The sequence below is a fragment of the Cetorhinus maximus genome, chromosome 10, assembly GCF_964194155.1.
Source record: "Cetorhinus maximus chromosome 10, sCetMax3.hap1.1, whole genome shotgun sequence".
Taxonomy (NCBI): Eukaryota; Metazoa; Chordata; class Chondrichthyes; order Lamniformes; family Cetorhinidae; genus Cetorhinus; species Cetorhinus maximus.
In genome coordinates this window covers 60,951,332-60,978,353 of record NC_135888.1, presented here as the reverse complement: position 1 = coordinate 60,978,353, position 27,022 = coordinate 60,951,332, and the positions used below count along the sequence as shown (strand labels likewise).

The window sequence follows — 27,022 nt, the reverse complement described above, 5'->3', positions numbered from 1 at the left end:
GTGCTGTAACAACCAAACCTATCACTGTCACAATCCAAGTTAATGAGAAGCCACTAATAATGGAGGTGGATACGGGAGCCTCAGCCACAGTGGTGGGAGAGCACACATTTAAATATCTAAATGAAGGTACCCAGCCACTGAATCTGGAGCAAACAACCGCTAGATTGAAGACATACACTGGAGAATCTATACAGGTCAAGGGCATCATCACAGTACCAATGTCTTACAGGCAACAGACAGCTCAGCTTCCAGTGATAATAATGACAGGGGAAGGGACCAGTCTTCTTGGCCAAGACTGGTTGCAGAAAATCAAGCTCGACTGGTCTGAAATATTTCACCTGAAAACACGAAGAGTTCCTGAACTATTAAGGAAATATAGCACGGTTTTTCCGAGATTAATTAGAGGAGTTAAAAGGCATGCAGGCCAAGATATATGTGGATCCTCAAGCGACATCACATTTCTTTAAGGCCAGACCTGTGCCTTATGCGATGAAGGAGAAGGTGGATACAGAACTGTGCCGGTTAGAAAAGTTGGGCTTCATCCAACCTGTCCAATTCTCAGAGTGGCCAACACCCATAGTTCCAGTAGTTAAGCCTGATCAAACCATACACATTTGTGGGGACTATAAATTGATCATAAATAAAGCAGCAAAACTAGACAAGTACCCCATTCCAAGGATAGACGGCTTATATGCAAAGCTGGCTGGAGGCAAGTCCTATACAAAATTGGATGTGAGCCACTCCCACCAACAATTAGAGCTGGATAGCACATCTAGAGGGTACATGACTATCAACACACACAAGGGTCTTTATCAGTATACTCGCCTACCCTTTGGAGTATCGTCTGCATGCGCTATCTTCCAAAGGACAATGGAGCGTTTTTTGCAAGGACTTCCCCGAGTGGTAGTATACATAGATGATGTTCTGACCACAGGATCAAGTGAGACTGAGCACTTGGCCAAGCTGGAGGAGGTGCTAAGAAGGCTCATGGAAGCCGGCGTATGGTTAAAGGGGGAAAGATGTACATTTCAAGCACCAGAAGTTACTTACCTAGGTCACAGGTGGATGCCATGGATTTGCATCCAGTAGAAGAGAAAGTTCGGGCAATAAAAGATGCACCCTCACCATCCAATGTAACCGAATTTAAGTCCTTCCTGGGTATGATCAACTAATATAGCTGCTTCCTGCCTAACTTATCAACTGTGTTAGCACCATTATACTTGTTGTCAAAAAGGAATCATCATTGGTCATGGAATTCACAACAGGGAGAAGCCTTTGTGAAAGTAAAGAAACTGTTGCACTCGTGTTTATTGGTACACCATGGCCCAGAGAAAGAGTTGGTATTAAAAGTGATGCCTCTCCTTCGGTGTAGGAGCTGTGTTATCACAAAGAATGATCAGAAAGGCCCATTGGCTATGTCTCGAGAACCCTCTCCACAGCCGAGAAGAGTTATTCCCAGCTAGAAAAGTGGTATTCGGAATGAAGAAATTCCACCAGTACCTGCATGGACAACATTTCACCATTGTGTCGGGCCATAAACCATTAATGGGTTTATTCAGGGAGGATAAGGCTAATCCGCGAATATTCTGCGTATGAGTATACTTTTATGTACCGTCCTGGCCTACACATTGCAAATGTAGATGCACTAGGTCGTCTCCCATTACCAGATAGCATTGTACATGCTCCTGTGCCACAAGAAGTTGTGCTATTACTGAGTTTCTTGGATTCTTCACCTGTGTATGCAAAGCAAATTAGAAATTGGACGAACAGAGATCCAATCCTATTGAAAGTCAGAGACTTTGTTTTGCAAGGATGGTCAAATTCACCTGTATCTGAAGATTTGAGACATTCCATGCCTGAAAAACAGAGCTAAGCTGTCAAGATGGAATTTTGTTGTGGGGATCAAGAGTTGTCACCCCTTCACAAGGAAGAGAACCACTCTTGACAGAACTCCATAGTGCGCATCCAGGTATACCAAAGATGAAAATGCTTGTGCAAAGCTATGTCTGGTGGCCAGGCATTGACGGTGACATTGAAAGCATGGTCAGGCACTGGCTCCATTGTCAGCAACAACAGAAGTTGCCTATTTCAGCTCCACTGCATCCGTGGGAGTGGCCTGATCAATCCTGGGTTAGGCTGCATATCGATTATGTGGGTGCAATGTTTTTTTGATTATAGACGCATATTCTAAATGGATGGATATGCACAAAGTCAAATTGCCAACATCGAGTGCACCTATTGAGAATCTGCTGTTTTAGCATACATGGCCTACCTGAAATCATTGTTTCTGACAATGGTACAGCGCTTTACCAGCATAGAGAGTTTCAGAAATTCATGAATCTGAATGGAATCAGACATATTAAAACAGCCCCTTACCAGCCCTCATCGAATGGTTTAGCTGAGAGAGCTGTACAAACTTTCAAATCTGGAATGAAGAGGCTATCAGGAGGTACTCTAGAAACTCGACTTTCCCACTTTCTTCTCAGTTATCGGACAACACCACGTTCAACTACGGGTTCAACACCATCTGAATTATTGATGAAATGCCGCTCAGGTACATGGGGTCAAGCCTGGTGTTTACAAATTTAGAGGGGAACGTAGAGCAGAATCAGAGTAATTAAAAATTCAGTCACGATATACACAGCAAAGCTCACACATTAGGTGACGTGGTGTTCGTGCGAAATTTTGGAAGTGGTCTGTATTGGGTTCCTGGAATCTTTCCAAGTACAAGCGTAAGATAGAATTGTTCATAAGCATGTAGATCATATTTGTGCTAGAGAGACATTCCAATGACCAGCAATGATGTTGAACCGTCAATCCCTTAAGTGACTGATCAACCTAGAACAGACATGCCCGATGTCTCTGTAGCGTTGCCAAACCCTGAACTGCCACTTTCTAATGATGTGTCTCATGTTGTAGTTCCAGGTCCTGTTGATCCTGTTGAGGAACCTCAAGTGGTAGAGCTACACTGCTCTAGCTGTATAAAGAAAGCGCCTCAGAGGCTTGATTTTTAATCACCTGAAGTTGTATATATGTATATGTTGTTGGATATTCAAATGTTCTCTGTAAATAGGAACTGTAAAAATTAAAGGGGGAGGAAATGTAGTGACTGAAGGTATAGCCTCTCCTGCTGTCTATCAGGGGTCACATGATGTTCTAGGAGGCTCTGACCAATTAGCCCTAAGTATAGGCAATCCGGGGGGTGGTGGGGGCTTCCTGACAAGAGTCCTGATCAAGCATGCAGCACCTGAAAAGTTCTGTAATAAAGTTCATGTGTTTCTTAGTGAAACCTGTCTGGTCCGTCAAGTCATTACAACCAGATAACGAGATCTTCAATATCTTTTCAGGCAAAAACTGCAAACATAATTATAGGCTGTGCCTTATATACCCCACTTCTCCCCTTCCCCTTCCTCAGATGGGAGAAGAGTCACAATTCCAGTTTCCCAGACCCAGTCCTTCAGGATTGTTGAACCAGAACCAAATCACAGGAATCATTGGGCAGTTGTCTGAAAGAGAAAGCCTGAAACTTTCTTGACCATACGATAAAAAGTTGGGTCAAAGTAGCACACACAAAGGAAAGACTTGGATTTATCTAGCACCTTCCTGGATCAGAACTTACCATAACAATTTACAGTCAGGACGCAGGGAGTAACTCACTTTTTCTTCTTTGAATAATGTCATGCGACATTTTATATCCCTGGGAGGGCAGATGCAGCCTTGGTTTAACATCTCTTTCACACAGTACTGAACTGGCATGTCAGCCTGGATTATGTGCTTCAGTACCGGAAGTGGGGTTTGAATCTGTGACCTTCTGGCTCAAAGGCAAAGTTGCTGCCAGCTCGCCAAAGCTGACATAAATGGGGTAGGGGGTGTGACAATGATCTGTAGCTCCTACCTGTTTTGCACCATACTCATTGCCATCCAGTCAGGAGCGTAGACATTCTTCCCAATCAGATCTTTGAATAAGATGAAGGTTTCCATAAAGAAATCCTGAGGGAAAAAGCATTGGTCAGGAAAGAGTGAGAAATCGATAAACAAGCAACAGAAAATTGAATCTAATATTCAGTGATTTACAATCAGCAAGTTTTGATTCTTAACCAATTTTTCATAGTTAAAAACCACAGAATGATTGCTACCCCACAATAAATAAAGGGACGTTACTATTCGTACCTTCTCTTTTAACCATGGGTTCAAAGTTTTAATTTTAAAAGCACAGCTGTAATCTCATGCTCTGTGGGACACCATTGAAGATGTTAGAATATGCATTTTGACAAGTATTACATTCATTCTAAATTAATGTGCAACATCTCCAAGGCACAAATCAGGAGTGTGATGGAATACTCTCCACTTGCCTGCATGAGTACAGCTCCAACAACATTCAAGAAACTTGACACTATCCAGGACAAAGCAGTCCACTTGAATGGCACCACATCCACCACTACAAACATTCACTCCCTCCACCATCACTGCACAGTGGCAGCAGTGTATATCATCTGCAAGATGCGCTGCAGCAACTCACCAAGGCTCCTTCAACAACACCTTCCAAACCTGCAACCTCTACCATCTAGAATGACAAGGGTAGTAGATGCATGGGAACACCACCATCTGGAAGATCCTCTCCAAGTCACACATCACCCTGACTTGGAACTATATCACTGTTCCTTCACTGTCGCTGGGTCAAAATCCTGGAATTCCCTCCCTAACAGCACTGTGGGTGTACCTGCACCACATGGACTCTAGCAACTCAAGAAGGCAGCCCACCACCACTTTCTCAAGGGCAATTAGGGAAGGGCAATAAATGCTGGCCTAGCCAGCCAAGCCCACCTCCTATGAAAGAATATAAAAAAAGGGAGAGGGGCAACAGGTCCTAGTATAAATGAAGAGAGTCATTCAGCCCATCTTGTTCACACATCTAAAACTAATTTGAACACCAGCCTTGGCTCAGTAGCTGCACCTGCCCCTTTCCATTTGCAAGACTACACACATTCCCTTTTGCCTATTTTGATGAATTAAAACACCAACATCTGAAAAGAACATCATTATCATCTTTATGGTGCATTTTTTACTGCAGCACCTTCCTCTTGGATCTTCTCCAAATACATGAACCCCCATATGACAAGCAGCCATCCTATTCCTCATTGTTCGCGAGATATCTTCCACCTCAGCCGCACGATTAGAACATTGAGGGGGAAACTGGTGTAAATTTATGAAAATTATGTACTTCCTGCTCCATCCAGATTGTTCCACACAAATATGATGCTTTATGCATCGTACCTACCCAATCCATGATCTCCTGGAAGAGACAAAACCTCAGATTAAAAAACACAGGGTCAGTTAAGGAAAAAAATTCCAGAAAATTCCCCTCTGACCCTCTTGGGCAATCAAAACTAGAGGACCACCCTGACCCTGATTTGCAGGGTACCCACTAGGGATAATCTCTGCCCAAATTGGAAACAGATACTCTCACTTGATGGACTAGGAGCAATGTTCCCTCTTTTCTTTTGGAGTGCATGAATGAATTAGGAGTGTGGCCTTTTAAATTCTTTTGCATGGCTGTGCATGAGCAGTAACTTAAAGACGGCACTTGTGTGGCCTGTGCAGGGAACTTTTTGGGTTGCTGCACAATTGTGCTTGAGAGAAACATTGGCCAGAAGCATGTGGCTTTGTCAATTATATGCAGTTGGCCAGCACCCAAAGCGCTGGAATAGGAAATCACCCCCCTCCAGTAACAGCCATACTGTTCAACTGTGGAGGGCAACAAAGTAGCCTTTCATGCACCAATCCTGTCATCCTCAGCATCCACTCAAGCAGGGATTTCCAGCAGGAATTATTGGATCACAACGTGGATTGGAAATCCATTTGATTTTTCTGCTTCTCTCCCTGAATGCGCCTCAAGCCCCTAACCCAATTACATCATCCACACTGTCAGTCCATCTGAGGGAATCGTATTCCACTATATTTTGAATAGTGCACTCCTCAATTGAGTAAAGCAGGTTCATTTTGTTGAACACAGCCCCTGCTGAAACCTTTTCCTTTCCCCTGGCTCACTGGATTCCTTCCAAAGTATTCTCAAGTCACAGAGGCAATGAGGCAAAGAACCAATAAACATGGGTTTTGGAAATTAAGAGGTCAGTTAGGATTAGCAGAGTGGACTGCCTCATTAACGGGAATGTATGAGGCTGCTCGGTCAGAATTTCACCGGTTAAACAGTTGGGAAATCAGGACAACTTAGGCTTGTACGTCACATTATCTATCTCTTTGACCAAATATTAATATGTGACCCAGTGCCTTGAGATGTTTTAGTGTGTTCAAAGCACTTTATAAATGCAAGTCATTGTTATTTCTGCCATTTCTGGGTCTTTTTTAAACTCCAATCGCCTGCTTTCTCTGCAGATGGTAAGTTCAGTGCTCCCACATTCCCATAGGGAGCCCTGCTCACAGGAAGTGCAGTCAGACATGGGGCTATACTATAGTTCTGATTCTCCCTTCAAGCTTAGGTTCCCACTGGGGAATGTGGATGCACTGAATTTGCCCTGTTATTCCTTAATGGGCACATTTAGGTGCCTATCTCCCCTTTTGAAACTCTCAATTGACTTTGTATCTGTAACGTTGTCGAGGCCTGACATGCTGGTCATTTTGCCTTGCTCCAATGTTTTATTTGTTCAAAGTAGCCTTTCATGCGCCAAAGGACTTTTGAAGAAATTAATCTTTTTTTAATTAAATATTCAGGGAAATATAAAAATATTGATGTGTACAAGCTGTAACAGTAAAACGTTTCCCCAAGGACTTCAAATGGAATTAGCTGCCAGAAGTCAAAGCTCAGTGGAGTTATTACATACTCTCTTTGCAAACAGGCAGAATAGAAAGAAAGAATGTGCATTTATATAGCACTTTCCTCGTCTCCAGGCTGTCTTACAACTAAATAAGTAAATGTAGAGAGCCATTGACTTTTAACGTCTCTCCATATTTTTCTGTCCTTCCAACAACAATGCCCACTGGTGTTGGTGCCGGAAAATCCCGCCCTGTATTGTGCATACATGATATTGATTGGGGGATAAATGTTGGCTGGGCACCATGATAACCTCCTCCTCTTTTGAATAATGTCACGGGATTTTTACATCCAGCTGATGAGACAAGCAGAGGCTCATATTTAACACCGTATTTGCAGCTCTGGCAGCACAACACTTCCTCAGAACTGTACTGAAGTGTCACCATGGTCAGGTCCAATTGGGTTCAAGTACAGGCATCTGAACCAAGTTGATGTGTTAAGGTATGTACATTTGAGCTGGTACATAAACATTCACACAAGGTGGATGGCTCCTCTCACTAACAGACAATCAACATTAAGTGCTCTCTTCTCGGCCTTTTGGCTAAGATCAAGTGTTGCAGGAGCGACACCATGGTCCTGCCATGGCAAGGTCGGGATGGAAGGGCGATAACCAATCGCAATCCGAATTCATACCGTGGGTTACCTATCACCGTCCGAGTCACGGTGAACCACAGCGACGAAGGAGGATCACCTATGGATCGGGGCTTCTTCACCAGGAGGATCCTGTTGAAGGCGTGCGGCTTCCAAGCTACGGAGATCTTCACCCTGCACGACTCCCGCAAAGGTGGTTATTTCGATGTGACGTTCAAGCGAGTGGCAGACTGCGTCCGGCTCCTGAGGGCGTTCGAGGAGAAGAGAGACCTGCCGGAGATGAAGATCCTGACGGCGGAGCCGCACTTTTCTCTGCCGTTGCAACGGGAACGTGAGGTGATGGTGCATGTGTACAACCCCTTCGTCCCTGTCGCCGACGTGGTCACCTTCCTCACCAGGTACTTCGATAAGGTGGGGAGCGGCACCGAGATTCGAGACGACTTGGGGATCTGGACAGGCAAACGCCTGTTTAAGGTCACGCTAAAGACCGATGGTAAGGGGGCCATTTTCCACCCTCCCTCCAGTTTCGCTATCGGGGGAAACCGGGGCTACCTGGTCTACGCTGGGCAACCCAAGCATTGTCGCTCATGCGGCAAGGCTGGTCATGTGGCGGCCAACTGCAGCGCCTCCCTCTGCAAGATCTGCAAACAGGAAGGGCACCAGACAAAAGACTGCAAACAGGCCAAGTGCTGCAACCTGTGTGGCGAGGCAAGTCACCTCTACAGGACCTGCCCCAAACGCTGCCGTACTTACGCACAGGCAGCCAAAGCCGACCAGGGGGAAGCAGAAGAAATGTTCCGTGTCACTCCAACCACCAAGGCCCCCAGGGAGCTCAACGGGACAAAGGAGGACACAGAGAGAGACAAGGTGGAGAAAGAGATTGAGGCAACAGAGAGCCAATCAACAGCACTACCCCCTGAACCTTCCAGTCCTCAGGACAGCGAATCAATGGAGGAGGAGGCAGCAGTGGAAAAGCAGCAGGGGCAGTGGCGGACGGTGAAGAACAAGAAAAGTAAGAGGGAGCGAAGAAGAAGCAAAGGCGTTTCCCAGAGAAGCGGCAAGAGGCGTCTCCCATCCGACACGGATGACAAGGGCAGCAGCTCTTCGGATGATGAAGTGCCAGAGCGGCACCGACAGAAGAGGCGGCAAAGCTCCAGGGCGTTGGAGGACGAGACACCCGAGCTCCAGAAAATTGGAGACAACAAGGAGACCAGCGCACCCCAAATTTGCCTGCAACCTGAGGAGGCCAGTGCACCACAGCCCCTGGAATCTGGGAGCAGTGAGGCAATCATCGCACCCCAGCTCCAGGAAGCCGGGAACAGCAACCCCCCAGAGGGGGTGAGTTTTGGAGAAGCTTCTCCAGCAAAGGTCACCTCAAAACCCGCTCACTACGTGAACCTCCAGATGCCACTGGAGCAGAACACGGCCAAGGAGATCTACCTCAGCCCATCCAAAGTGAAGGAATTTGAGCTCACTACGGGTATGAAGGAGCAGACTAAAGGTCTGGGACTCTCAGAGACAGTGGGTTTGGTAGGAGAATAAATGCTTTAAAATGGGTTTAAAGATTGTATCCATAAATGTGCGTAGCATTAAATCTACTACGCGATGTGTTGCGACCTTGGACTACCTAGCCAAGGTCAAAGCTGACCTGTTGTTTCTGCAGGAGTGTGCGATACCGCACCTCAGCTCCTACAGGCAATGGTCACGATGGTGGTCCCACGGGCCATCGATCTGGTCGGGCGGAAACGACTCTCGTTCCTCCGGCCTGGGTATTCTGCTGCGGGGAGGCAACTTCACCGTCTCCGAGGTCAAGGAGGTGGTGGGCGGGCGACTCCTCGTAGCAGACGTAATGTACAAGAACGCTCCACTCCGGTTAATTAACGTGTATGGCCCGGCACAAGGGGCTGAGCGGCTGGAGGTTTTTCAGCAGCTCCCACTGCTGCTGGCGACCTCCAGGCCGGTCATTCTGGGCGGGGACTTCAACTGCATCATCGATGCGGCTGGACGATCCGGCAGGGCCGGAAGCAGATTGGACGCTACGTCCAGATCCCTGATGGAAACAGTTAAGGATGCCAAGCTGCACGACGTCTTCAGCAACCCTGCAGACGGAGCGCAGCGTAGATACACCTGGTCGCGGCCAGACGGGTCCATTCGTTCCAGGATAGACTTCCTGTTTGTGTCCCGTGCATTCACAGTCAGATCCACCGAGGTCAAGCCGGTGTTCTTCTCTGACCACTGCCTCCTACTGGCGGACTGCCACTTGGAGGAAGACCTGAGGGTGGGCAGGGGGGCATGGAAGCTAAATGTGCAACTGCTGACCCCAGAGAACATTGAGGAGCTCAAGAGGGATTACAAAGGTTGGAGAACCGTGAAACCCCTCTTTGAGTCCCTGACACACTGGTGGGAAGTGATCAAGGGAAGCATCAAGAGGTTTTTCATCCGCAAAGGCACCCAGAAAGCTAGAAAGGAACAGAGGGAAATGTCCCGACTCCAGGAAAAGATGCAGAATCTGCTCCGGCTGCGGTCGATGGGGGTCGATGTCAAGGAGGAGCTCCAAGAGGTGAAGGGCCAGCAAGCCTCGCACTTTGCCTCGGAGGCCTCCAAGATCATCTTCCGTTCCAGAGTCCGCTCCGTGGAGCAGGATGAGACGTGCTCACGTTTCTTCTTCCAAAAGGTACACAGAGAGCGCTCTGTGATCAGCAGCCTGAAGGAAGAAGACGGCTCAGTAAAGTCATCACGGTCCGACATTCTGAGGATCAGCAAATCCTTTTATGCCGGTCTGTATGACGTGAAGCCCACGGACAGCACGGCCTCCCAGTCCTTCCTGTCCTCTATCACGGAGGTCTTAGACCACAGTACGCGGGAGAGCCTAGACAAACCGCTAACTCCTGACGAACTGACTAAGGCCCTCGAGTCCTTCGAGAAGAGTAAAACCCCCGGAAGCGACGGCCTGCCGGCGGAGTTGTATTCGGCTCTGTGGGACTTGATCGGCCCAGACCTGCTAGAAGTGTACGAGAGTATGCTCCTGGCCGGCAGCATGTCAGAATCCATGAGGAAAGGCATCATCACCCTCATCTACAAGCACAAGGGGGAAAGGGAGGAAATTAGAAATTGGCGACCCATTTCACTGTTGAATGTGGACTATAAGATTCTGTCCAAGGTCATCGCCAACCGGGTCAAATCCGCTCTGGAATTGGTGATTCACCCTGACCAGACCTGCTCTGTGCCAGGCAGGAAGATCTCTGACAGCCTGGCGCTGCTCAGGGATACGATTGCCTATGTACAGGACAGGGGTGTGGATACCTGCCTCATCAGCTTGGATCAGGAGAAGGCCTTTGACAGAATATCGCACACCTACATGGGGGATGTGCTCTCCAAAATGGGGTTTGGGGAGGGAATTCGAAATTGGATCCAACTGCTCTACACTAACATCAGTAGCGCAGTCTCAATCAATGGGTGGGAAACAGATAGCTTTCCGATTAAATCTGGAGTCAGGCAGGGCTGTCCTCTCTCGCCTGTCCTTTTCGTGTGCTGCATAGAACCCTTTGCCGAGTCCATCAGGAAGGATCCGGGCATAAGAGGAGTGACGATCCCAGGCAGTGGAGGCACTCAGGTAAAAGCCTCCCTGTACATGGACGACGTCGCCGTCTTCTGCTCGGATCCGCTGTCGGTGCGCAGACTGATGCACGTCTGCGACCAGTTCGAACTGGCCTCGGGAGCCAAGGTAAATCGTGGGAAGAGCGAGGCCATGTTCTTTGGGAACTGGGCTGACCGATCCTTTGTCCCCTTCACTGTCAGGGCTGACGGCCTGAAGGTGCTGGGGATATGGTTCGGAGGGACCGGGGCATGCGTTAGAAACTGGAAGGAGCGAGTGGCTATGGTGAAAAGGAAACTGGGCATGTGGGAGCGACGCTCCCTCTCCATTGCGGGTAAGAACCTGGTCATCAGGTGTGAGGTACTCTCGCTGTTGCTGTACGTGGCGCAGGTCTGGCCCATTCCACACTCCTGCGCGATGGCGATCACTCGAGCCATCTTCCGCTTTATCTGGAGGTCGAAAATGGATCGTGTCTGCAGGGACGCGATGTACAAGCCTCTAGATAAAGGGGGAAAAAACGTGCCCAACATCGCCCTCATACTGATGGCCACCTTTGTGTGTGGCTGCATCAAGCGGTGCGTAGACCCTCAGTACGCAAACACCAAGTGTCACTACGTGCTGAGGTTCTACCTGTCCCCGGTGTTGCGAAGGATGGGTCTGGCCACGCTGCCGCGGAACGCTCCAAGTAGTTGGACCGTGCCGTACCACCTGTCCCTGGTGGAAAAATTTATGCAGAAAAACACCTTTGACCACAAGTCCATCAGGCAGTGGTCAGCACGTAACGTCCTAGAGGCCCTGAGGGATAAGGAGAGGGTGGACCCTGTGGGATGGTTCCCCGAGCAGACTGTCAAAGTCATTTGGCAGAATGCCTCATCGCCAGAACTTTCCAACAAGCACCAAGACGTAGCTTGGCTGGTGGTGAGAAAGGCCCTCCCCGTCAGATCCTTCCTACACGCCAGGAGTCTCACCCCCTCTGCACGATGCCCTCGAGGTGGCTGTGGTGGGGAAGAGACCGTTGTTCACCTCCTTGTGGATTGTGCCTTTGCAAAGAAAGTCTGGAGAGAGATGCAGTGGTTGCTGTCGAGGTTCATCCCGAGCAGTTCTGTGACACAGGACTCTGTGCTCTACGGGCTGTTCCCAGGGACACACACCGAGACAAACATCGACTGCAGCTGGAGGATCATCAACTCGGTGAAAGACGCGCTTTGGTCTGCCCGAAACTTGTTGGTCTTCCAGCACAAAGAGTTGTCCCCGACCGATTGTTGCGGACTGGCACAATCCAAAGTCCAGGACTACGTGCTGAGGGACGCACTAAAGCTTGGGGCAGCTGCCGCAAAGGCGCAATGGGGAAGGGTCGCTGTCTAAGACCTTTCTACCACAGCGCACCGAGAGACTGGGAACTGTTTAGAGCCCCTCGGGCTGTACAGATCAAATGAAAGGCTGTAAATGATTGTAATATTGTTTGTACTGAGGCACCTGGTGATACATTTTGTAAAAGTTTAACCTGGATTGTACCCTTGTAATGTTGTTTTTGAAATGGTTTTGAATGTGATTGAAGATTTTTTATGAATAAAGTATATTTTTACAAAAAAAAAACATTAAGTGCTCTCTTACACAACTTGATCCTAAGATTAAGAGGTGTCAGCTGTGGCTCAGTTCATAGCACCCTCGCCTTTGAATCAGAGGGTCGTGGGTTCATGTCCCACTCCCGGAAAACCAAGAACTGTGATCGTACTCGAAAGAGTTGCAACCTGTGACTGTTGATAACTCGAAAGAGTTTGATCCTAAGATTAGACGGTTCAGGTGCTTCTGAACACTGCATTACCTCTCTGCAGTGTTTTTGTCCTCAAAGATTCCCTTGCTGGCACACAATTCTAGGCACACTTAAGGACAGTTAAGTGCCTGTCCTTCAAGTGAAAGCTTTGATCAAATGTTGGGAAGGTATTTGAGTGGAGCCTGATCTCACCTTCACATAATTTACACACAGGAAATGAAAGAGACCTGTGACCCTCCTGCTTGACAATAAATTGAAGCTATTGCAGCAACGTTTGGTGGCTGTGAGTAATGCAAATCAGATATTGGAATTTATTTAACGAGTCAATATTGAGCAGAGATAGTGAGGTAATTCTTCCACTTTATGAATCATTGGTGTGACACAATTAGCATACTGTGCACAGTTCTGGCTGCCTCAGTACACAATAGACATTGCAGCCACTGAGGAAAATAATCAGAATGATGGAGGGATTGGATTGTGAAGAGTGATTATGTAAATTGGACATGTTCTCAATGGAAAAGAGAGGTGAGAGGTGACATGATTGTTGTTTGTAGGATTCTAAAAGGATGAGATAATGAGGAGCATGACAAGCTATTTCATCTTGTTCAGAATAGTACAACCAGAGGACACAAACTGCATTTGAAGGAAGGGTAAATTCAAAACTAATTTGCAGAAACAATGGGCAGGATTTTCCCTGTGGGCCCCTGAAGCCTGCCATCAGGCTCAAGTAGAGGTGTCAGAACCTTGCAATGTGTTGGAATCAGTCACTCTTTGTGAATTTCCCCAGAACAGCCAATGACCAGAAGGCTGGCTCAATATCCAATTAAGGATGGTGAGTGGGCTCTCAAAGCTGGAGGTCCAATCAGAGCCTTTCCAGCTTGAAAGCAGCTTTAGCAGGTAAATAAAAGAGAGGGCGCTTCAAAATGGAAGCACCCTCTCTCCAACTTTTATACATTTAAAATAAAAAAATGCCCTTTGCAACCAGGCCACAACAATGGATGGGAACTTGCAGCTAATGCTTAACCTAGGCAAGCCAAGAGTGGCTGTAAGTCAACGAGGAGCACTGCCCCCGCCACCCTCCACCCAGTTAGCTGCCAGGAGGCTGTCTCCAGGCATCTAAAGTGGCCCCTGTTTCCTGCGGGAACCTGTAAACTGGCTGGAAAATCCCTGTCGGCCTCCTTAAGTGGCCGTTAATTATTTTAAGCAACTACCTGCCAGGTGCAGGCTGGTAGTTCTGCTGCATCCTGCATGCAACCCTCCACCCACTCGCCCGCCCACCCGCCCCCATCCCCCTCACACGGGATCAGGATGGAGCAACAGAACTGACATGCTAGCCAGTGGTACTATTTTTAGCACCCCAGCTTACCTCTGTTCCTAGTTGCAGTGAGGTTAAAAATTTGGCTCAATATTTCAGTGAGTGAGTGATCAGTCTTTAAACATGATGCCCAGGTAGATGGTGGATTAAGTCATTCAAATCCAAATTGGACAGATTTCTCTCATACGTGACATGACATATGTCATACGGTTGGAAAGAACAGGTGACTTTTGACCTATAGTTGTTAAAATTGACAGCTTTCCTTTTTCTCACGTCCAGGTCTGTGGTAAACTAATTGATGGAAACTGATTCCCATAATTAGTCAACAACTCCATTATCACTGTTTCATATGACAACCAGGATGGGAGAAGGTCACCTAGGTGAAACTTATTATTTTTACATCTCACAATTCCTATGACACTTTTAGGCCATTACTGACAAAGGGCTGCAATGTCAGAGGCTCTGCCTTTCAACTGAGATGCTATGTTGATTCCTGAAGTGGGGGCTTTTCCCAGTGCCCTGGCCAAAATTCCCCATTCAGCCAAAAGCCCCTGAAAACAGATTGATTATGTGTAGATGCAGAATGGCTGACCTATTTGCTTACATCCTGCACTCTTCAAGAAGTAAGTCATTAAGCGAATCGCTTTCAGACCTTTTGACGAGGTGCTATACATAAATAGAAATGTTATTATAGATTGCCAATAGATGAAGCCAGCTCATGTTAAGTAACATTCCAGGTCCAAGTAAACTAAGATTGCATCATTTGCTGCAAATATAGACCAGTTGAATGACGTTTACAGAGCTTGTTGTAGAGATTATTTTGGCATAAGTTTTTTTAAGGCTTTCTATATTGTTAGTTCTGATTTTCTAGAGGGAAGAAATCTATATTCCTGGCAGCTTGGATATGAACTCAATAAATCTTTTGCAAGAAATATTGAACAGTGTCTTTTAAAAAAAATCCTGCAATTTCAACCATTTATCTCATCATCAGCTTAAGATTTCTCAGTATCTCTGTTCGTAGGAACTTGTCTCCTAGCTAATGGCAGTGACCTTCTGAACATTCCTGGCACAAGTGATGGTTCTGTATTGTATCATTTGAGTGAGGTGGTCAATGCAATTTGGGAAGCTCCAGGAGTTTAAATCTGATTGAAAAGTACAGCAATTGAGGGGGGGGGGGGGGGAGAAATGTCAAGAGAGGGAATTTGTTGGGGTTCAGCTCTCTTCTCCGCTCTCCTGAAGGTGAAGTGCAGTTCCAAAAGTAGCATTGGACGTTACCCAAGAGGACATTCATCATATGAAAGCTGCAAAGATGTGGATCGGAAACTCTCAGAAATATTTCCCTTTACATTCAGGGAAACTTCAGATCATTCAAATAGCTTTTTGTTTTTCCTTTTCCTTCTGAAAAATGTTAGTAATTAATTATTTCATTTATTTTCTATTTTGTTTCATCTTTGCATCTTTTTTGTCAGTATCTTTTTTCTGGCTCTCCTTCTGTGTGGCTCTTTCTCTCTTTCCCATTGGGCAGGATTTTGTCAGCAGCACACCATTCCTGATGGCAGAACCAGAAGTGTGCATCACTTCCGTTGCTTTGCTTTTTCCCATTTGGCATGCGACTATAGTTAAAATTTAAAGTGCTGCTGGCGTGTATGGGAGACACGGGCGATTCAACGGCAGGGGAAGCTTTTCACTGGTGAAATCCCTCATCAGTCAACAATGCAGGAGGTATGGATGGGCTTAGCCTCTTGGTCAAACAAGGAGGCTCTGCTTCATAATCAGAGGTTTCCTGCCCAGCTCCATTGCCATTAACATAACACTTGAGAACACAAAGGTGACACCTGTGTTTTTCAAATTTAAATTTCACTTGGTAAATATTTCACATTAGATTGGTTTCACTTTATTCATGTGTGCACCATCATTGTTTGTTAAGACTAGCTTAGTCAGAGTGCTAAATGTACTGGTATGCCTCACGGTTGGTACGCATTGATGGTTACAAGGGAGTCAGGGGCATTTCCTTTATTGCAAAAGAAACAATGTTGTGTTTTTTTGTTTGCTCTTTATTGAAGGTTAATGTTAGTGTCCTGTGTTGTATTCTTCACTTTGTGGTACATGGCTGAACTTGCAGGCTCAGCTGGCCCTCCCTGCATTGCAAAGGGCATTGTCCGAGAGCATTCTCAGCAGGGATAATTGAAATGTTGTAGGTGAACTCAAATTCCTGTAAGGACTCTCCCAACCAACACCCTAAGATGGACCCAAATGTGGGCAATACTGACCATACCCTTCAGGCTCCTCATTTTCTTACCTTGACTGACTGACCCCACCACAACATCCAGAATGCCAGGTCCTTCCCACTTCACTTCTCCATGCCCTTGACCCAATCTTCTGTCCTCCCTTGGATACCTCTTCCACTCCTCCATGCACCCAAACCCCAACGTTTTAACACCCACACCCACCATCACCTCACTCCTGGCTTGCCCTTTCTGGTCATGAGCCTCCATGTAAGCTGCCATCCTCCTGCTCCCCTTTCTTGTGCCGCAGAGTTCAAGAAGGAAAACCGCTGGCCTCAGATACAACTGCACAAAGCCGGCTTGTGCATGTCACCTTTAAATGAACATGAACCAGTGCCACGAGATTCTCACACACTTAATCTTGAAGATAGTAAGTAATTTTAAAAAGTTTCAATAAAATGAGTATTCAGGGCATGGAAATATATTACAGGTATGAACTTGCTAGAGGACGGAGGCACGACAAACCACAAACACACTGCTGACTGAATCTCTGCATCTCAACCAGCCATCAGAAAACCAAAATTTTGGCTCCTGCCCAATTGTCACCTCACGTGCAACATTTCCTCTTCTTGCAGGCTCTATTAAATTCCTCCCATTATGTCTGTCCCTCTCTATCTCTTTTTCATGATTCTGTGTGTCTCTATCCTGCTATCTCCCTTTCATGCTTTCTCAATACTCTTTTACTTCCATTTCGACTTTTCCATATTTCTCTCACTGTCTCTCATACTCATGCTCTCCCTTCACTGCTGTTTCTCAGTATGAGTTCAGTTTTTTGTGGGAGAGCTGCCAGCCTCTTTTCATGCTCTCTCCTTGTTTTCCTTATTAGTTTCTTCACTTGCCCTCTGGTCCTTCTATGTTCAGCCTGATTCTCCATCGCATTTTCTACCTGACATCTGTCATACGTGTACTTCTTCCTTTTCACCTTTACCTCTATCTCTCTTGTCATCCAGAGTACTCTGCATTTATTGGTCCTAACTTTCTTCTTCAAGGGAATATACCTTGACATTGTCTGCAATACTTCTTCTTTTAAGGTGGCCCATTGTTCAGCCACCGTCTTTTCTGCCAAGGTTTGATTCCAACTCACTCGACTCAGCTGCATGCTCATCCCATTGAAGTTGGCTTTCCCCCAATTAATTATCCCTGCTCTGGATTGTTCCTTGTCCTTTTTCATGGCCAACCTAAACCTTATGATACAATGGTCACTGTCCCCTAAATGCTCTCCCACTGATATTTGATCCACTTAAGCCAACTCATTCCCCCGAACCAGGTCCAGCAGTGCCTGCCCTCTCCTTTACAGGAAACATACTGCGGTAGAAGAGAATTCAGGAATTCTCACCCCTCTTGTCCCTTTGCACTATTCCTATCCCAATCTATACTTGGATAATTGAAGTTCCCCACTATGATTACTCCATAATTATTGCACCTCTCCGTAATTTCTTTTCAAATGTGTTTCTCCACAATCCTTCCACTGATTGGTGGTCTATATACCACACCAATCAACGTTACTGCACCTTATTCATTCCTTACCTCTAGCCAGAGAGATTCCGTCCTTGACCTCTCTGGAACATCCTCTCTCTCCAGTACTGTAATAGCAACTTTAATTAATACTGCCACCATCACCACACCTCACGCCGCCTAACCGCCGCCACCCACCCCCCCGCCCCCCACCCCGCCCCCCGCTGACCCTTTTCCTCTTTTCCTGTCTCTCCTAAACACCTTGCTTTGTTATAGCAATAATACCATAGTTTCATTTGTCAACCTGTGCCTGTCGTGCACCAATCTTATTAACTACACTCCATGCATTCACATAGATGCACATTAGCCCTGATTTAGGCTTTTTACTTTCTTCTTTATTCTGACCCCATCTAATACTATTGCCTACTCTAATTCTATCAAACGCTCCAAGTATTTTACCTACCTTGATACTACTCTCTGATATATCCTTGTTATCAGTTGATATTTCTCTACTTCCCACTACCAGTTTTTTTCCTCTGCTCTCTGAATTTCCCCTCAGGTTCCCGTCTCCCTACCAATCCAGTTTAAACCCTCCCCAACAGTACTAGCAAACCTCCCTGTGACAACAGTCCTGTTAAGGTGTAACCCATCCTTCTTGTACAGCTCCCACCTGCTCCAGAACCGGTCCCAACGCCTCAGAAATCTAAAACCCACCCTCTTAGTCCATTTCTCCAGCCACGTATTGAACTGCTCAACCTTCCTATTCTTATCCTCACTAGCATGTGACACCGGGAGTAATCCTGAGATTACTGGTCTTGAGGTCCTGCTTTTTAATTTCCTTCCTAACTCCCTAAAATCTGCTTTCAGGACTCGTGCCTTTTCCTACCTATGTCATTGGTCCCAGTGTGGACCACGACCTCTGGCTGCTCACCCTCCCCCAAAAGAATGTCCTGCAGCCGCTCTGTGACATCCTTGACCCTGGCACCAGGGAGGCAACATACCATCCTGGAGTCACATCTACGACCGCAGAAATGCCTGTCTACTCCCCTAACTATGGAATCCCATACCTCTATAGCACTTCCACTCTTCCTCCTCCCCTCCTGTGCAGCTGAGCCTGTGGTGCCACGACCTTGGCTCTTGCTACAGCCCTCCGAGGAACCATCTCACTCGCTAGTACCCAAAATGGAAAAGCAGTTAGAGAGCATGATAGCCTCAGGGAATTCCTGCACTACCTGCCTGTTTCTCTTAGATACTCCAGTGGTCATCCATTCCCTCTCCGCCTGTGTACTTCTTAGCTGCGGTGTGGCCACCTCTCTAAACATGCTACCCATGTAATCCTCAGCCTTAAGGATGTACCACAGTGACTCCAGCCACTGCTCAAGTTTCTGCAGTTGGTGACACTTCCTGCAGATGTAGTCATTGAGGGCACTTTGTGCCTGCACTACTTCCCACATCCCGCAAGATGCACATTTCACATGGCTGAGCTACACTGACGTACCTTAAACTTTATATAAAGCGTTTACTCACCTGTCACTCACTAATTGTCTCCTCCTCTCCCTCTCGCACCTCTTTATGAAACCCCGCTGCTCTCTTCCTCTTGTGTTCTTTTATCTCCTTGGCTCCTCTCTAGCTCCCTATGATTTCACACTTGATTTTCTCCAAATCTGGTCAGTCCACTGAGACCCACCACCAGTATTACAACTAGCTCCTTTTGAACTCCCGGCTCCTCTCACGCTCTTTTATTATGTGTTAATTAATTTAATTATTTTTCTTAATTTACTTTATAATTAACAATTCCTACTACTCAGGATAAGCTCACTACTACTTATAAACCATGCTGATGCTAATAAAACCTTACAAATAATTGACCAATTTGAAAGTCAATCAAGCAAAGCCAATGAATACCCGCCAGCCAATCACCTACCTGCTCCCTTGTGATGTCACATCTTGATTTTTGTTTTAGAATGCAGAAACTGGTTAGAGGCCAGCCCCGCTGTTCTTGGCAACTCTTGAAGTGAATTCCCGTTCTCTCTCTCTCTCTCCGCACTTTCAGCTCCCATTGTTCTCGCTGACTGGTATCAGATGACATCTCCTAGTCCTTCTCTGACCTGTATAATCGCTTGCCAGCTTTGTCCAATTACACTTTGCATCTAGCAATTTCCATTTTTGTGAAAATTTCACCTGCACTATCTCTTAGAAAACTGTGTTAGAACCTGTTTCTCCTGCATAGAAAATTACTTGAATCAGTTCACTCTCTTGTGTCAACCGTGACGTCCAAATACACTGCGCCAGACATTGCCGGTATGCTTCTCTCCTTCTTCCACTCTGAGCCGCTCTTCCACATTGCCTACACAGTAAGGCAAGTTGCCTTCATTTTGATTTACAAACACTGAGTGCAATGCCACAGAACATCAGGTGTTGGGCATAACGGGCGGCAGATCCGATACTGCCTGTTTTGTACCATCGCCTGTGAGGAATTTCTACCCTGTAAAGCCTTGTGACTCTCCCATTGTAGTCTCACAGCTATCCTTGTTAATCTTACCTAACCGGTTGCACATGAGTATCTATTTGAGAGCAAGGATGCCCAACATGGCAAACAATACTGTGCATTTAAACCGTACCAATGTAACACGGTTAAAGTTACTGCTTTCTAATCAAATCCTCCAGTTGGATATCAGACCACCTAGAGATACATAAATGCTGTATTTTCAGGCCCATGTCCTAACCACCCCGAGATCTTGGATGCTGAACAAAACTGTGACTAGCTAGTTTTTTGGATAGGAGGTTGACTGCAGTTACAAGCTACAAGGAAAACAGTGCCTATTAATTCTGTACACATTTTCAAAATCCCTGTTCCAACATGCATTTTCTTATTTTTATCCACTCCAGTAACCATCTGTTGTTCTCTTTGTCTTGTAATCCAGAAATTCATGATTAAAACATCATGAAGTTGCTGAGGAAACAAATACACGTACAGGCTCATGGGTGGAGGGGTGTTTGGCACTGAGAATGGAACTATGCCCATTTCAGGTCCCCAGTGTTAGGTAGAGTTGGCAACCTATCCAGAGACTCCAGGAATTAAGAAATTATCTCCCAGGCACCAATATAAATAACCTGGGAGAAAAATCATTGGGGGGCTAAAAATATTGGAAATAAGAAAAGAGGTTGTTCATCTAATTGGGTAAGGAATTGGGTCAGTTTGCTTTCCAATTGACATAGGAAAGTGGTGCACCAGGGTGATGGATGTGTGCCAAACAATGGAGGGAATGTGGGTGTGGCGTAGCTGGAAGCAGGAGGTTATCTAGTGAAATCTTCTCGAAAATGTTCAACCAGAGTTGGGAACACTAATTCCAGCAGAACCATTTATCTTCCACAGGTCCAAACTCCATCAATGTGAATTTGGTCCCCTTTATCTCCACTTCCCACACCAGTCACAATACCATCATTTCTAAGCTATTGGTGCCACTTACTATACTGTAGGCCCAGCCTTCCCCCTGCTCACCCCTAAAAAAACTGAGTGCTTCACATAGGAGCCTTGCATCTACCTGAGGGAGGAGACCTCCACGGGAACATAGGAATAAGGCTATTCGACCCTTGAGCCTGTTCCACCATTCAAAAAAGGTCATTGCTGATTTGTTTCTTAAGTATAAATCTACCTGTTTGGATCCATAATCTTTACACTTGGCTAAATAAAATCTACCAATCTCAGCTTTGAAATCTTCAATTAAGCTTTTTGAGGGAGACACTCCCAGGTCTCCACTATCCTTTACGTATGTGAAATGCTTCCAAATGTCATGTCTGAAATGCTTAGCTCAAATTTTAATGTTATGTTCCCTTGCTCTCGGCTCCCATAGGAGTCCAGAGCAAGGGGGTGCAGAGGGGATCAGAGGAAATAGGTTAGGTAGAGAGAAACTATCAAATCCTTTAATCATCTTATAAACATCTCAATTATACCACATCTTTTCTCATAACTCTTTTAGCCCAACTAATTTCTGATGAATCCACAATGTACCTTCTCCAGGGCCAAAGTATCCTTCCTGAGGTGGGGTGTCCGGAACTAAATGGAATCCTGCAGATGGGGGTCTAAACAGAGCTTTATCTAACTGCAGCATACATTCTACCCAGTTGTACTGTTTATAAACATTGCAGGACCACACCCTTTCTCTGACCCACTCCTAAAAGGTACTGACTTGGGACAGTCCAAATGGTTTCACACCTATCAGAGGAAGAAAGTTTTGATGTGAGGCTTTCATGATTAAAAACATTATGAAGTTGCTGTGAAAACAAATGTACGTATTGGAATTATTCCCATTTCAGATAGAGTTGTCAAATTTTCTGGATTGCCTATACAACCATTCAGCTGTCCTTAGCTCTAGAATTCCCTCCCTGAACTTTTCCACCTCTCTTTCCTTGTTTAAGATGCTCCCTAAATCCTACCTCTTTGAAAGTTTTTGGTTCCTTGTTCCCTAAAAGTTCCCTATGTAACTCAATGTCAAATTTTGTTTCAGAATGGTGCTGCGAAGTACATTGGGATGTTTTACTACATTAAAGGTGCTACATAAATACAAGTTGTTGTTGTATTCCAGCCTCTTAAGATAAAAGCTAACATTGTTTTCTTTAGTTACCTTTTGTATCCGTCCACTAACATTTTAGTGATTTCTCTACCTGAACCTCTAAATCGCTTTGCTCCTCCACAGTTTCAAGCTTATCACCATTTAGAAAATACTCTGATATATCTTTCTTAGTTCCAAGATGGTTGGCCTCACTGGTCCCAGTTCCCCACATTCAACTCCATTCTGCTGCAACTTTGTCCACTGACTTAATCTATCAACTTTGCCACTTTCATGAATTTATGGGTTGACAGGGACTGAGGTCTGCATCATCTAAGCTTGTGCATCATGAAAAGGTTAGAGCAGGCTTGATGTGCTGGATTTTCAGGGAGCTGGGGAGACTCTGCAGATCTTTATGACGGCAGGATAGACGATAGTCCCCCGCAATTTTCATGGAGTTGGGCCAGCTTTTCAAGGTGCTGTGAACCATAGGCTGGATGAGGGGACTTTTTGAAATGTAAGTTCAAAAGATCGTACCCATGACCCTTGTGAACTATGGCCTTCCACCACCCCCCACCACCCCAACCCTGGCCCCTCATATCCTCCATGCCAACCTATGGCACTTCTAGGCCTATTCACTCAGTATACACTTTGTACAGAATCAGTAAACCCTATAGTAATAATGGCATGTTTCGAGAAACTTTAAAAAACTAATCATTCATTCATAACTTTCAACTTTCTTTAAAAAAACCTTATTTAATTACAGCCCTATAATAGTATCAATCATCCAGACCTTTAAAGTTTCAATAGCAGAAACTACAATCACTTGACACATCCTTATCTTGTGTAAATAAACATTGTGCAAATGACAGAACAGATCCAAGAGAAAGAGTAGTCAATCAAGCATTGTTTTTCCATAAGCATAGCTGTTTCAACAGACCAATGGATGCCTAGCTTAATATGAGGCTTATAATGAGGCTTGGCTGTGCCTAAGGGAAAATACTGCTCCTCCTCTGTAATTTATTCAGCCAATTGAACAATGTTTATTTACACAAGATAAAGAATATCAAGTGCTTGTAGTTTCTGCTATTTATACTTTAAAAGTCTAGATTACACTTTTATATGGCTGCAGTTGAAACGATTTTTTTAAAGAAAGTAGAAAGTTATGAATGAATTACTAATTTTATAAAGCTTTTCCACACATGCTATTGTTACAATTAGGTTCATTGATTCTGTAGAGTGCATACTGGGTAAATGGGCATGCAGTCCCATAGCTTGGCATGGTAAGTATGAGAGGCCATGAGGGTGGATGGGTAGCATTATGAGGCATGAGTTGGCCTGGATGTGGTAAGGGGAATGTGAGGGGAATCAGGGACGTGAGGGATGAGAATTACAGCGCTTTTTAAAATATTACTGTTACTATTACAATTTGGATAAAGTCCTAGGGCACCAAGGCGGACCTTTTAAACAGGCCACCTCAGACCCGGCAGCCCCTGTGGCTGCCTCCGAGTTCTTTCCAGGGTCCCTGTTCCAGTTATCACCTGCCACCTCACCTACCCCCCCGCAACCCCCAAAATGAAAATCCCACCTTTGCAGGCACTTTCTCCCGAGGTGGGCAGGCTGGGCCAGGAAATTTCCAAACCTCCGCTACCCACCTTCAGGATGAAAATGCAGCCTGGCATGTCTGATCCCAGCCTTTAATGTTGGCAACTACTTATACTAACAAATTCTCTCTGTGTGAAGTCCAACATTGGCTAACATGCCTGGGTTTTCAAAGGATTCATCTTGTGAGCCCTTGCTTGCATTAAGGTTGCACGGATGTTGCACACAGCTGGATCAAAGACCACGCAGAATGCACACTTCATCAAAAAACCTGTACTAAACTCAATGGCTCCTTAGCAGCAACCCTGCCACACAATGACTTTTTTTTTAAAATTAGGCAACAAATACTGGCAGCTCCTGATAACAGAGGACCTTGAAAAGCCACATCCTTTGTTATGGTGCCAGTGTTCAGTATGGAGCTAACACTGACTCCATGGTACTTTTTCTGTTTTCACCTCAGAGTAACGTGAGTGAAAATGAGAAATCTAATAAAGATCCCCTTTCCTCTATTCCCCCTAAATAAACCACTGTTTTAAAAATAATACTTTAAAGCTGAGATGAATTTCCTTAATTTAAAGAAAAAATTATTTGAGCAGCAAGGAATTTATGCACAAAGGGCACATGATAGTTCAAGTGCTGATTTCAGTAATAGAAAAGTCTTACTCACCACCAAGTCTTGGTTTGTGCGGAAGGATTCCAGATAATGGGAGTAATGCATATTATCCATCTGCTTGAGTATTGCAGTCATGCATGCCACAAAGTTACTCTGCAATGGAGAAACACCAAGAGAATTAACCATAAAGGATGCTATATAAATGTAAGTTCTCTTTCTATCTCTTTTCATTTTGACAAATGCACCAGCAGCTCCAGAAGCCAAATCCTTTGAGGTAACAACCATGATCACAGCCAGTGCTGATTCCATGGTACTTTTTAAAATCTGTCTTCAATGCAGGATTACACAACTCCAAGTGAGAAAATGAACGGTCAGATAATGCTCTACACCCTCTCCCCTCCCCACATTCAGATGGGTTCAATAACTGGTCAGTGATCTGCTTTAAGGTTATGGTCCATTCACATCCCATCCCCAACCCAACCTGTGCCTCCTAGTCCTTGAACTTCTCCCTTTGAAAAAAACAGAATTGAGATGCAGACCTTTTTGAGTTGAGTTTAAAATTACTTTAGAAACATGGCTATGAAAAAAGAGGGGCACGGGGTAATGACCAAGATCAGGATCCCAGATAATGTTTTTCAATTCCTAGAGAAAATTTCCTTCGATTTTTACCAGCTGTTTTTGGACAGGTCGGGGGCATGGGATTAAGGAAAATAGGAAGGGGAAATAAGCAGTCTGTGTTTTCTCTGTCCATTGCCCACTCTGCCACATGCATAAAGGAGGTGGGGATTTGTCCACTGCATAATTTACTCTCCCCAGTCCGCCTCACAGCAACTGCACCAGAGCAGCAGAGCAGTGGGAGGGGCCATTCGAAGGCCCTTTGTAAAGGACATTCAAAATGGTCAGCAGTACAAGGCCAGAGTTGACCTAATCTATTCCCCAGATCTGAACACCCATTTGGCATTGAGGAAATCGAGCTGCCACCAGGTACCTTGAGGTTGAGGTTGTTGTTCACAAAGAAATTGCAGTCCCAATCGTTTCAGCTATTGCAGCAGTTTAGCATTGTCCCCTCCAAAGTGGCACATTAGATGCCATGTGGTGCCGTGGAGCCATGCCTATTAACTGGGATGAGACCAGCAAACTCATTTCGCTCTGGAATCAGACCGTTCTATTCCAATCTATAGACTAGAGCACATAATCTAGGCTGTTTGATACTCCAATTCAGTACTGATGGAGTTGGTACACTGCCCGAGGTGCCATCTTTCAGTTCAGATGTTAGACTGAGACCCTGCCTGCCCTCTCAGATGGACATAAGAGATCCCAAGGCACTATTTGAAGAAGGGCCGCGGAGCTCTCCTGACCATACTGAGCCTTCATCTAGCATTACTGCAACAAATTGTCTGGAAATTTATCTCAAGGAAATAAAAAAACAGGCTGTTTCTATGATGCGCACCTAATTTCACAATGTCAGTTTACAGCTGGGGCAAGTTGAAAAACTAGCTTTGTCCCTTTCACCACCACCTGCACCATCTCCAACCCAAGGGTACTGAGGCCAACTGGGGGCACCCCGCCCAATGTCCAAGCTGAGATCAGCTGAATCAATGCAGACAAGTGCACTAGTGCAGTTACGTGCCACACCGAATAGGGCACTTGCCCACCAAATCCATCTGGGAAGCTGAAAATTAATCCTTAACATGAATAGCAATTAACGTGAAAGACAATCAGCACCCATGTAAGTCACACTTCTAAATTTATAAATATTCTGGGAACACTGCATAAAACTCATCAAGCTTTAAGCAACTGGTGCTGAAATATTCTCATCGTGTCTGAAATTCACATCCAAATGTTACATAGTTGGAGAGCACTGTGCGTCAACCATGAGCATCTTTAGTTTTATTAAGTTGAAAGTTGCAGCTAACATCACGATGTGTCGTGCAATGTCCCAGTCCCACAATTACCAAGTGAATCCCAGGGGGTGATTGAGAAACCATGCTGTCACATCCAGTTAGAAGCTGAGAGGAACCTCTCGAGGTCAATGTCGTGCAGTACAAGGTACAAGACAGTTTACAGCAGTCGATGCCAGGCTGTGAGACATGGAAGAGATTGCATTCTGAAGGGAAGTCGGGACAATAGAACAGAAATTTGAGGCATTGAAATAAAGATTAAAGATGGCACCGGGAATGCCAAGCAGTTTTTTTCATTACAATTCATTTCTATTATTCAAAGCAGGTGGGTATTCTAAATTGGTGACTATGTTTACTCAGAGGTGCCTTGGGAGAGTGGGAGGTGTGAAACATCTTTCAATAAAGCTTCAAAGCCAAGAGAGAACTGAGCTGATGAATATGGCCAGTCCCTTAACTAGCAGCTGTCATTATTGCACCCGTTGTACTCTTCACAGTTCTACATCTGTCCTATG

The 27,022-nt window shown here is 45.5% G+C and overlaps 1 protein-coding gene across 1 annotated transcript in view; it reads right to left on the bottom strand.

Annotated features, from left to right (window-relative positions):
* Positions 1 to 27,022, bottom strand: part of dock2 (dedicator of cytokinesis 2) — a 634,661-nt gene that overhangs the window by 200,570 nt on the left and 407,069 nt on the right. The window contains exons 28-29 of the mRNA XM_078550540.1: positions 24,664 to 24,762; positions 3,896 to 3,990 (exon numbers count right to left, since the gene is read on the bottom strand). Of these exons, the coding sequence (XP_078406666.1) occupies positions 3,896 to 3,990; positions 24,664 to 24,762 (194 nt within the window). The remainder of the gene's footprint in view (positions 1 to 3,895; positions 3,991 to 24,663; positions 24,763 to 27,022) is intronic.